Raw genomic sequence first — 14,392 nt, forward strand, 5'->3', positions numbered from 1 at the left:
AAAGGATAGATAGTCCAGCAAGGGGCTCCTCCAAATAATTTACTTCAAAATCATTTATTCTGGGGCAAACAAGTCCTCCACACAGCATGTACAAGCACTCACAGCACATGTACCAAACTGTGTTCGCACTGCAAGCCAGCCATGTATAAATAATGTCAAGAAATGTCTGAGGAAGAAACAAAAAAACAAACAAGAGGTGTGCCTGAGAGCGTGTCAATAGTTCAAACAAATACCACTATTAAAATGAAAGCAAAACACACAAAATAAATGCATTTGCAGTGACAAAAGCTTTTATCCAGGGGAGCCTTGCAAATGGTGTGTTTCAACATCAACGTGTTATTTTTAGAATGCCAGAAAGAAAAATGGGGATGAATTGTGAATGCGAGGGACCTTTGTGAGCTGGACTCAGACTACAGTCATTCACTCTTGAGCAGAAATTTCTGAGTGTTCTGGTGCACACTGTTATCAAAAGGCTGCCTGTGATCAATACATCACCCCCTCCACATGCAATCAACTCCCCGAGTCGCACACAATAAGCCAGACTGAAAGAAAGGGATGGCATGAAAAGGAAGAAAAAGAATTGAAAAGAAAAAAAGAGGTAGACCGGGAAACTTTTATATCATAGACAGGTCTGAAGCTATATTTTTGTTTCGCAGCTTTAAGCCATTATTTCTGCCAGCCGTCTGCATGAGTAAGACAGCGGGGGAGGGGAGGAACAGGTGGGGGAGGACTTTTGAAAAACCCTTTCACACATGGAGTGGTGACATGGATCCAATGAGACAGAGGAGAGGGACACAGTACTTTAAAGTAACCCAGCAGCATGGCACATGTTCCCACCCCCACCGACATGCATTCGCAGCCCTTCCCGGGGGGATCCCTCTTGCTAGAGTGAAGCCGCCTTGCCTCCATCCTTCACTCCCTCTCTGAATCATCACTGCAAGCCATGCAGAAGCACCTCGCCTCACCAAGAGTGGAGAGAGAGCTTTTATTTTTTTCCTGAATTGGACTGTGTGTGTACACCCTGAACTCCAAATGAACTGCGAGGGATAAAATATTAAAGGTGCAGATGGAGCTGTCCAGATGACAAGAACTGCTCACGACGTGTCATGATCCAAAAGGCCTTGCGATGAAGTTATCTCAAGCATGCAAATGGTTCCCCCCAGCACTCATTACTTCCATGTACCCCCTTTCATGGAGCTAATACCGTCTGTGCCAAGAGAGTGGTGACCTCTGCTTAAGAACACTGATCTAAATGTCGCTCCAAGCTCTTGTTTTTAGACACTTTTTTGGATAAAAGGAAAGAAACAAAAGATCCAAACTGGTGACTGGAATTGCCAGATTTAAAACTGATCAGCTGTCACCAAAAACAAACTGGTCTGAGAATCATAAATCCAACTTTTCTTGATCAGTGAAACTACCATACAATACCAATCAGTCCAAGGACAGACTACCATAAACACACTTCAGTGTAGAGGTTGTTACTGTGTGAAGTTACAGGCAGCTCACATTATTTTAAGTTAACAGATCTGAGCAGGTGGTCAACAACAACTGCTATTGTATTCTCCATGCCTTACATGGCCATGCATCCCAGTTGTGAAAGAGAGCAAGTATTGTAACAGATAACAAGAAGGCAACATTGCTCTGTTTTATCATTTTTAACTTTCAACTGTTTGTTTTTAAAGATGCTGAGCTTGGGGTTAATGAAAGGGTCGACGTTTTTTGATGATACACACAGCCTGTGCTTCTTTTTAAATATTCCAGCACGCTCACTGTGCTAATCACAAACATGACATTCTAAAGGCAGCTTGAAATATCAACTAATTTTGTTTTTGGTTTTAATATATCTGCAAAACCGTTTTTTTCCTTCTTCTGAAATACCTTTTCCTAAAAAAAAAAAAATGCTGGCTGCTCACAACATGAAAGCTAGACAAATATTCTAAATTATTTTTATATCTTGTCAAAGCTTTACAATAAAAACAGCTTTAGAAAATATCTAATTATTTGATCATACATGGCATTTAGTGCATAATTGACTTCTCATTCGCAGAATCTGCACTATTTCTCCTTTCCTCTTGCCTCTCTCTCATTGACAAGGACAAAGCCAATTTGTAGAGAAACCAGGGTCATGGATGATGCAGACAAACCTTGCTCCCGCATGCTCCCCTGAGATGCCCCTTTCCACAGTGCTTTGTCTTTCTGGGACAATTGTTGCATAGAGCAGCACGCTAAGCCTGAACCAAAGCAACACAACCTCATCCCCTGTCACAAGCAGGCTTTGCAGCAATACATTAGCTTCTCACAGGGTCATGATTCCATCTCTACGGCCATCACCACTGGGATCCCGATCATCATTTCCACTGCAGACATATTTTTCAATGAGGGCCCAATTTAGAGAGACGAAACATATTCCTGTGTGGCTGACATAGTATTTGCTGAGACAGGAAGAATTGTGTTTGCTTTAATGCACAGCTCCTTCAATTATAAGCTCATATGTTTAAAGCAGGTGCACAGAGTGAGAAAAGAAGTATTTGATAATAAGGAAAGGCATTTCAACATAAGCTAAAAGACATTTTAGTCCAAAACGGACTTTTATTTGGTCATAAGTCAGCTGCCTCTTCCCATTTTGACAAGCCATATTCCTTTTTAAGAAAAGGTAAAATGCAGACCAGTTAGAATATTTGTGTTTTATTCATAGTGACAACATGCACAAAGGGCTCTACTGTAGCTCTGAATTTAAGGCTACTAACAGTGAGCGGATGGTGCACAGGCACTCACTGAAATTTGACACAGCTGCCCCCATCTCTCTGGTATATTTTCAGTGTCAGCTCTATGTTCGGCACAGGTCACGGCATCTGTAGCTGCTGTACCAACCATTGGGATACAGTATATGATGAAGACAGCACTGAACAAATACCAAGCCTGCATGAACACGAGTCGAGATTGCAGAAATCCCTTGTCCCTCGGTTCGCGCAAGGGCAAAGCAATGCTTAGAGCATTGAGGCTGCAAGCATGTATGTGAGAGATCCTACATGGCATCATTTCCTTTTTTTTTTCTTGTGCATGGAAGTCAGACTCCCTGAGGTCTCATTTTTCTGAGTCGCTCTGATAGAGCAGGAGATAATAATGTCATGACCAGTAAATAATTACACGCCTTTTATGGGACATATGTCAATAAGAAATGCTGTATGTCCTTCACCCTTGACCGTCCTTTGCTTTTTTTTCTTCCTTCAATGAAACTGCCAAACACCTCAGAACTTTTGCCTCTATTTATACAGATGGAAAAAAAAACGAATAGAAGATTTCCAAATTTTTAAACATTAATTTTTACAAAATAACTAAATCGGTTTTAGGTATTGGCTTTTACTGGACTATTTTTCGTATAAAAATATACTTTTAAACTCAATTATTTAACCATTACTGTAATTGTATGTTTAAGGTAATTGTCCTAATGGAAGTTTATCTAAATCTTTTGTTTCCTCTTTTCTTTAAATGGTTCAGTCCGTTCTTTTTTTACTCTGACCTGCTTCCAAGTCCCAACTGAAGAAAAACATCCCAACAGCATAATGATTCCACCACCTTATTGCAGCACCTAGTTAGTGTGTGTAACTGTACATTCCTGTGTTTTGCATGTAGGCCAGAATGTGTAATTTGGTCTCCTCTTACCAGGGGATATTCTTCCAGATGTCTGTGTATACTTTATGATATAGTTTATCTTTTTAACAGCATCCTTCCAACAATCACTTTTTTTTTTGCTTCTCTTTTATAAATACCACACATTTTCAGTGTATGACCACCATTTATTGTGTCAACAGATTCTACCATGTACACTAAAGATCTCTGAAGCTTTGTCAAAGTTAACAGAGTTGTAGGGATTGCTCCTCTACATAACGCTTTCCTTACTCTGCCAGAGGTTTTAGGTGGTGACCACATTTCCATCTTAGGGTAATTTACTGAAAAATGCTATTGGTGGACTATATCTTGTGGTAAAAATTTATGTTGGATTGCGTTCTACAGTTATTAGAATAAAGACGGCAACATATAGGCATGCCACACTTTTCAGTTATCAGAAAGACGTTTGATAAACATGCATTATGATAAATTTATTAAAATATCAAGAGTGTACATTCTTACAATTGCTAAAGGTATAGAGGAGGATTTTGGCAAAAGACCCGCCCTCTCCACTTAAAAAAAAAAAAATGCACATCCACAACCCTGTACCCGCCACTGAGAATGAACGCCACTAAACACATGTATGCACAAGCCCATTTCTCCTTGAGTAGCTCTGTTTAAAAACTGCTGTTTGCATCGCTCATACAAGCTTACTTTCATAAAAAAGAATTGCAATTTTTCCACTATGTTAGACTTAACACCTGTAAGTAAAAATGGGGACGAGCACTTAGGAGGACCTGACATAAACATATATATCACTAGAATTACTGACAATTAGGAGGACCACATATATTTTCCACCCAGAAAAAGAACATCCTCTGAAAACTGAAAAGCCCTTAAACAATTCAGCTCAAAAACACATATGGTAAAATATGGTTAAAGTACCCCATGAAGTCCTGATTTGTGTAGGGCAAAAAGAGGCTTTGGGGGGTTTTGGATGCTTAGAAAAACATATTGTTGGTGCAGCATTAACCTGTCATCTCTCAGGAACAAGATGAAGAAAAACAAATCCTGCTGACTTGTCATCACAGCTTGACAGTACCACTTCCGTTATCTCCTTCTTGCATCTCTTTCATCTCAGCTCTCTGTGTATCTTTTCAAAGAAAAAGAAAACAGCTTACCATGATGATAAAGGTGACCGGTCCTATAAAACTCCATATGAAATGATTGTCCACACTTAGCCAGCACCTATGACAAAGAAGCATACATTTCAAAATCCAGCACATATAAAATTCCTTGGCATAAAATACATTAGCAGTTGTTATTATTTGTCATGTACACTACTGTTTTCTAGTAACTTAAAAGTGTTTTTTATGCTTTTAACATGATTACATTTATGCAAAACAAAGAAAAGACCCCAAGTAGTCTTTAACAGCAGCTGAGACTTAGCTGTGATATGGTCATTAATTTACGTAAAAGGCTTCTTCTGCACAGTGCTCTTCTCTTTAAGAGAGCATTTACAAACAAGAGGTCACAGGAGGGTCTTTGAACAGAGAGGCATTAATGTAGCTGCAGCCTCTGGTGAAACCACAGTGTTAGGTCTGTCAGCCACTTTCAAATGACATGAAAAATTGAACAGCTGCCCATCCCTGGCAAAAAGAAGCTTGGATGTTTCGGTGCAGACTCCAGAGACGATGCACAAGGTGCTGGCAAGAGATGATGAGTTCATTTTTTTTCCCAAAATCTGCCGCAAACAGACACAGCAGGTAGAGTCTGCACAGCAGAACATCTAGCATGGCAGCAATGCTTTTTCACAGAATGTGTGTCAGACAGCTGCACTTACGCTTTGTGGGTCCCGTAACTACCGTAGTCAATGGCTGCCGAAACGCCGACCACGATTGCAGGGAAGAGGTACCCCGACACATAGTAGTACTTTTTTCGTGAGTATTCACTCTCAAAGACTTCGACGAGCATGAGGTATAGCTGCACTCCCTCTAGACACATCCAGGAGAAGGAAGCGAGGAAGAAGAAATGGAGGATTCCAGCGATGATGGCACATCCAATCTAAGAGGGTTTAATTACAGGTTCAGATTATCAAGAACAGGCAATGCACGGGTGTTTTCCCATTTCACGATGTCTTCTGATTTTGTGTTCGTTTCACATTTGAATATTTTAGATCCTCAAAACAATATTACCAAACTATATACAAAAGCAGTAGCTAAAGAAATATGCCTTTACTTTGCATGGAAGAAAAGGCAATGAAAGTAACGTGGCCCTATGTAAAAAAAGGACTTTTTGATTGAATATTAATAATCCTATAAACCAGTCTTTCCCCCATGGCACCGATAAATGCCGTCAATCGCTGGGTTAACTAGCCATAAGTCTTTTAGATCTCTGTGGAGGAGTTTTGACTCAATCCTTAAGGCAAAATTAAGTTAAATTTAGTTATATTGATTCAACATAATGTTAGTAATATTAACGTTATTCTAAGTCATTTAAAAGTAAACTTACTGGTGTGCTTTAGATTATTGTGCTGGTCTTTAACTCAAGTTAGTGTGAGACCACAAATTGATGTTAGTGTATTCCCCTTTAGGACATTTTAAAAGGTTGAGAGTAGAATTTATGTTTCCATCAATTAAAGTAACATTTAGGATGTGAGGAACCCTTAAGCAATGCAGCCCAAAGCATTTCACTAATACCATCATGTCTGAGGTGAAATATGTTATACTTTTATTTTACTCCAGACATACTTCAAAAACATACCTTTTAAATGGATTTTTTATCCGGAGAATACGGTTGAAAAGTGTGTTGTAAAACCAAAATTAATACCGCTCTTTATGTTTTTTTTTTGGTCAGCAGTAACAACTCTCTCATTAAAATTTTGAATTTTTCCCTCCTGGATGGCATCTTGATGCATTTTCAGAGTCATTTGGTAACCACTCCTGGGAGTATTACCATGATTCCAGGTTTACCTTATGTGTTTACCTGGAGACCTAAAGCCTTAGAAATTACTTTGAAACTCTTTCCCACCTTATGTAGATTTAGTTTTTTTTTTTTTTTTATTCTTCTCTGAACTTGAATTCCTTTACAAATTTGGGAAATGCTGTGTTGCATCTAGGGAACTATTAGCTTATTTCAAGCTCTCAGACAGGTTCCACTTAAGGGATTTCTTCATTTATAGGTCTTGCAGTAATAAGACCTTGAGGTAACGATTGAAAATAAGCAGAAATGTAAGGTTAATACCACCTAATGACATTGTTTTTTTTTTTGTTTTTTTTCACACAAAGATAGGCTGCTTTGGATAGCTTTCTTACTTAAACCAAGTTATCATATAAAACTGCTTTGTATGAAATAGTTTGAGGATGATCTGAAAGAAAGGCAAGATAAAAAAGCTAAACCGAAGAGATTTGTGAGGCGACCTATAATTTTTCATAGCAGTATGTAACACTTTTAAAAGAATTACTTGTCCAACAGTCAAAAGCAATAATGTAGTTTTAGTATTCAAAACTGCATATCAAAAAGCCCTATATTTTAGCACCCATGGAAAACATGACATTTACCATTTCTGCTTCTCTCACTCAGCGAAACGTAAATCAGTGAGACTGATGAAAAACCCTAATGAATATTCATTCACCACATGCACAGCTCCACTTTTCCATCAGCACAGCAGAAATTAAAATGTCACGCATATTGTAAGGTTAGAGTTAGAAGATTTTCAAATATTGCCGAGCACTGAGAGCTTTTGATTCCCCACTTTATGCTGAAAATGTTTTTGTATCTATAGAGATTAAAGGAAAAAAAGAATATACACTATATTGCCAAAAGTATTTGCTCACCTGCCTTGACTCACATATGAGCTTAAGTGACATCCCGTTCCTAATCCATAGGGTTCAATATGACGTCGGTCCACCCTTTGCAGCTAGAACAGCTTCAACTCTTCTGGGAAGGCTGTCCACAAGGTTTAGGAGTGTGTTTATGGGAATTTTTGACCATTCTTCCAGAAGCGCATTTGTGAGGTCGCACACTGATGTTGGACGAGAAGGCCTGGCTCTCAGTCTCCGCTCTAATTCATCCCAAAGGTGTTCTATCGGGTTGAGGTCAGGACTCTGTGCAGGCCAGTCAAGTTCATCCACACCAGACTCTGTCATCCATGTCTTTATGGACCTTGCTTTGTGCACTGGTGCACAGTCATGTTGGAAGAGGAAGGGGCCAGCTCCAAACTGTTCCCACAAAGTTGGGAGCATGGAATTGTCCAAAATGTCTTGGTATGCTGAAGCATTCAGAGTTCCTTTCACTGGAACTAAGGGGCCAAGCCCAGCTCCTGAAAAACAACCCCACACCATAATCCCCCCTTCACCAAACTTTACACTTGGCACAATGCAGTCAGACAAGTACCGTTCTCCTGGCAACCGCCAAACCCAGACCCGTCCATCAGATTGCCAGATGGAGAAGCGCGATTCGTCACTCCAGAGAACGCGTCTCCACTGCTCTAGAGTCCAGTGGCGGCGTGCTTTACACCACCGCATCCGACGCTTTGCATTGCACTTGGTGATGTATGGCTTGGATGCAGCTGCTCGACCATGGAAACCCATTCCATGAAGCTCTCTGCGCACTGTTCTTGAGCTACATGAAGTTTGGAGGTCTGTAGTGATTGACTCTGCAGAAAGTTGGCGACCTCTTCGCACTATGCGCGTCAGCATCCGCTGACCCCGCTCCGTCAGTTTACGTGGCCTACCACTTCGTGGCTGAGTTGCTGTTGTTCCCAAACACTTCCATTTTCTTATAATACAGCTGACAGTTGACTGTGGAATATTTAGGAGCGAGGAAATTTCACGACTGGATTTGTTGCACAGGTGGCATCCTATCACAGTTCCACGCTGGAATTCACTGAGCTCCTGAGAGCGACCCATTCTTTCACAAATGTTTGTAAAAACAGTCTGCATGCCTAGGTGCTTGAATTTATACACCTGTGGCCATGGAAGTGATTGGAACACCTGATTCCAATAATTTGGATGGGTGAGCAAATACTTTTGGCAATATAGTGTATGTAGGCTAAGGTTTGGCAATCACAGTAGCTTTAAGTCAAAGTGGGGAAAAAGACCTGTCAGATGTAAGACATGTCTCCTTAGTTATCTGCTTTAATGACGCTGTCCCACTCATGTCAGAGACAAGTGGGTAAGGTCTGATATAGTATCATCCAAAAATGCTGTTGAGATGAATGCAGTTTAATGTGAGGAATGAGAGGAGATTAAATGAGGAATAATAAGTCAAAGGCAAATCAATAGGGTCATTCCCACTTACCCTGGGTTCTGTCATATCGATACCAATTAGGAATATTAACTCTGCAATGAAGAGATTAATGCACAGATTCTTGTGGATGGTGTTGCGATCGCTCTGCAGGCCCCGGAAAAAGCAGAAGGTGAAGATGCAGATGGTCAGGCAGACAAGGGACACCACAATGCCGACCCGAGTGATGACAGTAAGAAGAAGTTCATGGTGATCTTGAACACGGCCCTGAAAAAAAAAAAAAAAAAAAACATCACATAATTAAATATTATACTACAAGTTTTTTGTTTTTTTTAGTCTTTCTTTAGTATTTTCTTGTACAAGTGGAAGCAAAATGTGCTGTTATTCGTAATAAAATGACTTTGCAAAAAGTCCTGAAAGATCCTGCGATAGATTAAGTGGAAAAAGCAAAAACCTTACGTAGGATATAAGAGAGAAAGAGTGACTCAACTTTAATTTCATGTAAGCGCCATTGAGACAATTAGACAACACAGATAAAAGCTCTCATCTCTCTACAAAACAAACTTTCAATGAGATCCCAAGATATCACTGAGTGGGTAAATCCTTTATATAAAATCTTCTTGAAAAAAATATTTTCTCTACCACCATTATATGTTTCCTCCATTTTATTTAATTTTTTGTGTGTATGGCTTTTTAAAGGAACATAATAGATGAAAAATAAATAAAATGTAATTTTAACTTTTTCAAGAAGCAAATATACTATCATTTTTCATAGTATAAAATGATCTGCAAACCAAAATCACTGCTAAACTGTAAAAAAACATCTTAAAACAAAACTGTAGAAAACTCTCTACTAAACTCAATAAATTAAATCAATCTACTGTTGCTAAAAGAAGTCAAAATTGGGGGCTTCCATAAACTAGTCAATTATCTTATGCTGAAGCATTTATGATAATAAGCAAACATAGCTTTAAAATGAATGTCTTAAATACATCAAATTCCCTGCCATCAGTATTTTAAAATTAGCATTTAAATGCTAATCTAGAGGATTGAAAGAACAATGATAAACTATAATTAATAATTTTTGCACACTGCAAAATACTAAAAGAATTTTTTAACATGAACTATTTTAACATTTTATCCTGTCTCCATTCTACAGTCAGCAGAAAAAAAATAATAAAAAAACAAAACAGAAAAAGTACAGTTTCTTTAGGTTTCGCAGAGAGGAAATGTGCATTTAGAAGTGAGGAGTGCCATATTCCTTAACCCTGGATAACATTGTGAACTTATTTTTTTAATCTAAAGTTAGGGCAAGTGAAGAACTATTTCTTGAGGTCAAGAATCTAATGTTTAAGAGGTTAATGTTATATGTGGTAATATTCAAGGGGACTTGTTCTCTAAGCTCAGAAGACTTCACGTTATCAGCCTCTACATAAGCAAAAAAACTGGAAGGTCACTAAGAAATCAATAAGAAATGTTTGCCTACCAGGAGCTGAAGCAGAAACCCTTTAGCCATAAATAGTTAAAAAGAGGTAAGACTTTAACATGGTAGTTTTATGTCAACCTTAATCTGAAAATGTCTAACAAATCTAAACAATCTTAGTGGTACACCACGCCAAATACTTGGAAACCACAAAGTAGGACAAAAAAAAAAAAAAACCTACTGAAGTTTCCCGATGTGCCATAAGAATTGCAAAGTTGGTGAGATGGCTGCAAGCGCAGGTTGTATGCGTTTTGTTTGAGTCCACAAGTTTGCAGCCTTGGGTGGACCAGTACCCCATCATGCTCCTCTCAGAGTAATTCCAGAAGGAGCAATTGGAGTTGAAGTAGTGCTCCATCTGCAGATAACAAGAGATATGGTTAAGTGTCCAAATAATTGACTTCCTCAAATTGAAGCACATGTAGAACACGGAGTCCATTTACCCCCTGCTCATACAAAGCATTTTTCTGCACTGATATGGATGAGGAGTTTTTTCCCCCCTTCACAGCTCTTATGAAGCAATTCATATGTTGTGTCTCATTTGGCACATGCTTTACTAAATCTACCCAAGCATGGTTGAGTATATGAGGCCTTAATAACAGTGAGGCATAATTGTTTGACGACATGTCTTTAGAATTGCACAATTTCTCTGATAAAGAATGGAGTTACACACGGCCCTCTGGGAACTCCAGTGACAACTTTAAAAGACAAAAGATAATTGGGGCTCCAGTAATTTCATCCTAGATTGTAGGGCTAATCTAGGAGTTAATTTCCCCCTCTATAAAAGAAATGGGTATCATTTATATCCCAATGTTGATTAAAGAATTAGTTTTCATTAAGAATTCACTTAGGTTCTAAAGACTCCTTTAATTTGATGTTCAGTGACTTAAATAAACTGTAGACTGACCTAGTCAGACATTTACAATTCAAATAGCAGATCTCTGTCTGCTGGCTGTCCCCTTCTGGTGTTTTTTAAGTTGACCCCACATTCGTTTTTGCAAAGAGACTTACGTCAATGTGCTGCAAGGTGAAAATGACAGGGTCATTAATAAAAACACGGCTTGACTCTTTGTTGATCGAGGCGGCGATGATGTCAGAATTGACAGCCACTGTCACATTGCGACCATAGGCCTCATTGGCCATCTTGATAGTGGCGTTTTCTGTGCTGAGGAACTGGCTTAGGTTTTTGTACAGGACAAAAACTAGCTTGGCAACACCTGCAGATGGAAAAACAACAAAACAATGACAAATAATTAGAAGAATGATTTTATACAGAAAACAGTAGTGATGCAATAAGCAAATACAACACTTGCAAAAAAAGAATTAAACTCCCTATAAAGTATTTACATTCACTTTATATTTTTGTCGTTTTTTTAACATTTGTTTAAGTTACATCACAAACTTAATTGAAAAGGAATTATTCAGACTTCTTGTAAAAGGTCCAACACAAATAGTGTATATTTTTAAATTGAAAAGAAAATTATAAAATTTTTAATTTTAGTTTATTTAGTACATATTTTTAATTGAAAAGAAATTTATGAGACCTTTTTTATTTTATTTAAAATCTTAGGGGATTTTGCTCTACCAGCTGCCATGTGTACATAGTGTCTGTGAAAATCAATTACGAGTCCTGCTGCAGATTTTAAATTGTATTTAGGGACTTTGCAGGGCTTTGGCTGCAGCACAGATTTCTACGCTTAACGTTTTCTGCAAGTGGGCCAAAAAAACAAAAAGCCTGTTTAGTGTCCATCCGTGTAAATAAAAACTACTATTGCACTGTTAGTTGCTATTCACACAGGTGGACAGTAGGCTAAAAGTTCCTGTTTTGTGGCATATTTTTTTGGACTTTGTAAAAATGTAATCCACCAGAGCAGCTCCAGCTTCTGATAGACAATCGCCTTTTGTGCTTCATTTCTGAACTCTCTCCCTGTCTGGCTTGTCAGGTAAGATGATGCCATGTCTTTATAGGTTTGCGGCTCTCATCATATTTCAGACTTACATTGTGTTTAATTATGCTGTTTGATACTGAGATTTAATTTCCCACAATTTAACTTAAAGGTATTAGAGTAAAGAAAACAGAAAAAAACAAATGCAGGCTTCAGAGTTTTTCTTTTTTTCCTTCAAGAACCCTCCCAGCTGAACTTTGGAATTATGAACTACTTTGTGGTGATTAATCACCAGATATTCAAGAAAAACCCAAACAAACCAAAAAAAACACTGAATATCGCAAGATGAAAAATATGCCAAAACTTCAACTGTTATGAAGAATTTAGCCATTTAGTATAATTGTGGTTGAAATCATAGAACTCCATTTCTGATCAGGAACACAATGTTTATTAATGTATGCATGGAAAAATGTAAAAGCGCACATTAACTCAATAGGTTTCATTTCCTACAAATCATAGCTGATTCTCTTTGTAAAACTTACCGTTTCGACTATTGAGCTTGACGGTGTTGGCGGACAGTTGGATTGAAATCCCACTCTTGCTTGACTGTGGAAATTTAAAGTCCTGGACTTGGCCGTCTGTGCTGAGCACATACACATCAAGGACTGCCGGATGCAAAGAGAGCAGAGGGATCAGTTACAAAAGAAAAATGAGGAAATAGCAGGAAAAGGAATATCGGTCATTCAAGAAGCTTTCGCTCAGATTCAAAAGGAAGAGAAAAAAGGAGCAGAGAAGATTAATACAAGGGCTCTTTTTTCAGAGATTTCTACACAAAACATTACAGTATGCAGAGCAAAGGACGCATGAATTTGTGATGTGAACACTAAATCTTGACGCGAGTGAGCTATGCAATAAAAACGTCAATCATAAAGGAACCGTTTTGTCCCTGCAAGACTCCAGAGAGTATGAATAAAACAGCTCAGAGAAAAACAGATCTTCCCCTTGATAGTGCAACAACTGAAGAAAATGAGGGAAGGAAGAGGAGGCTGTGGATAAACAATGTAATTTTTCTGACTCCGCAGCAAGCTAATGTTCACATTAATGTATAGAGTTACAAGGTCTAGACACATACATTTATAAAGTAAGTGTGCGCAATCAGAGAATCCAGTCTGTTTAATTGTCTGATATTCATCACTTTGTCAGTAAGCGACTCGTTAAACTTAATATGCACTTTTTTTCTGGTCCCCTGGGGCTTCAAGGCTTATTATGAAAACACAGTCCTTTTTTACGAGTCTGCTTTGTTTCCCTTTGTCAGGAGCGACTCTTGTAATGAACAGAACATAATCAAATTAACTTGGATTGCACTGATCATAAATGCTCTTCTGTTTTACTTACTTATATTATCTGCGGGAACCTTGACGATTGCAGGCTCCATGAGGTTGTCTGCTAGGACGAACGCGCCCTCTTCCAGAGTGTCCAATAACATGGTGGCGGCATGAGTTTGCTCTGTGCTGTTCATGTCGTGCCATGACTTTAAGGCCTCCGGTCGCAAAAGGTTGTCCACTGTGTCCACCATGGCCTGCGTCAAACCAGGTGAAAACAGATTAAACAAACAAAGGTATATAAATATATAAAAAGAATACAATTATAGTGTAAACACAGGGAAAGTTTCAACATGCAAACAATGAAATGAATGAATGAAAGTGACTAGAAATCATATTTGAAGGAATTAGATTGAAACATATTCATCCTGCCTAAACCTTTTCATCATTTGAAATGTTGCAAACTTAGCCAAATTATTGGGAGGTTATGCAATAATCCAATACGAAATAGCTACATTAATGAACAAGTAAATTTTTAAAACCAAGGAGCACACCAGACAGGCCAGTGATAAAGTGTTGGTAAACTTTGAAGTAGGGCTACAACTAATGATTATTTTCCAAATTCATGAATCTGTCGATTCTTTTTTTTTTAATTAATCAATTAATAATTGGATCACCAAAGTTTCCTTAAAGATTTTTTTACAAAATCAAACCAGGTGAAACTAAAACTTTTGCACTTGAGGAGTTCAGGATAGAGCATATTGACAAAAGAAAAAGCTTTTTTATTGTATTTTTATTGTCTCTGAACTCCAGTTAATAATTAAATGATTAATAAATTAGTTCTCAGA

The 14,392-nt window shown here is 38.2% G+C and overlaps 1 protein-coding gene across 50 annotated transcripts in view; it reads right to left on the bottom strand.

The window, feature by feature from the left end:
- adgrl2a (adhesion G protein-coupled receptor L2a) overlaps window positions 1-14,392 on the bottom strand; it is a 148,718-nt gene that overhangs the window by 20,368 nt on the left and 113,958 nt on the right. For all 50 annotated transcript variants that reach the window (XM_038272175.1, XM_038272217.1, XM_038272176.1 and 47 more), the window contains 7 exons: window positions 13,618-13,801; window positions 12,765-12,887; window positions 11,348-11,553; window positions 10,521-10,694; window positions 8,911-9,123; window positions 5,453-5,673; window positions 4,791-4,857 (listed from right to left, as the gene is read on the bottom strand). In XM_038272175.1, coding sequence (XP_038128103.1) covers window positions 4,791-4,857; window positions 5,453-5,673; window positions 8,911-9,123; window positions 10,521-10,694; window positions 11,348-11,553; window positions 12,765-12,887; window positions 13,618-13,801 — 1,188 coding nt within the window. The remainder of the gene's footprint in view (window positions 1-4,790; window positions 4,858-5,452; window positions 5,674-8,910; window positions 9,124-10,520; window positions 10,695-11,347; window positions 11,554-12,764; window positions 12,888-13,617; window positions 13,802-14,392) is intronic.

Source organism: Cyprinodon tularosa, unplaced genomic scaffold, assembly GCF_016077235.1.
Source record: "Cyprinodon tularosa strain WSP-4 unplaced genomic scaffold, ASM1607723v1 ctg82, whole genome shotgun sequence".
Taxonomy (NCBI): domain Eukaryota; kingdom Metazoa; phylum Chordata; class Actinopteri; order Cyprinodontiformes; family Cyprinodontidae; genus Cyprinodon; species Cyprinodon tularosa.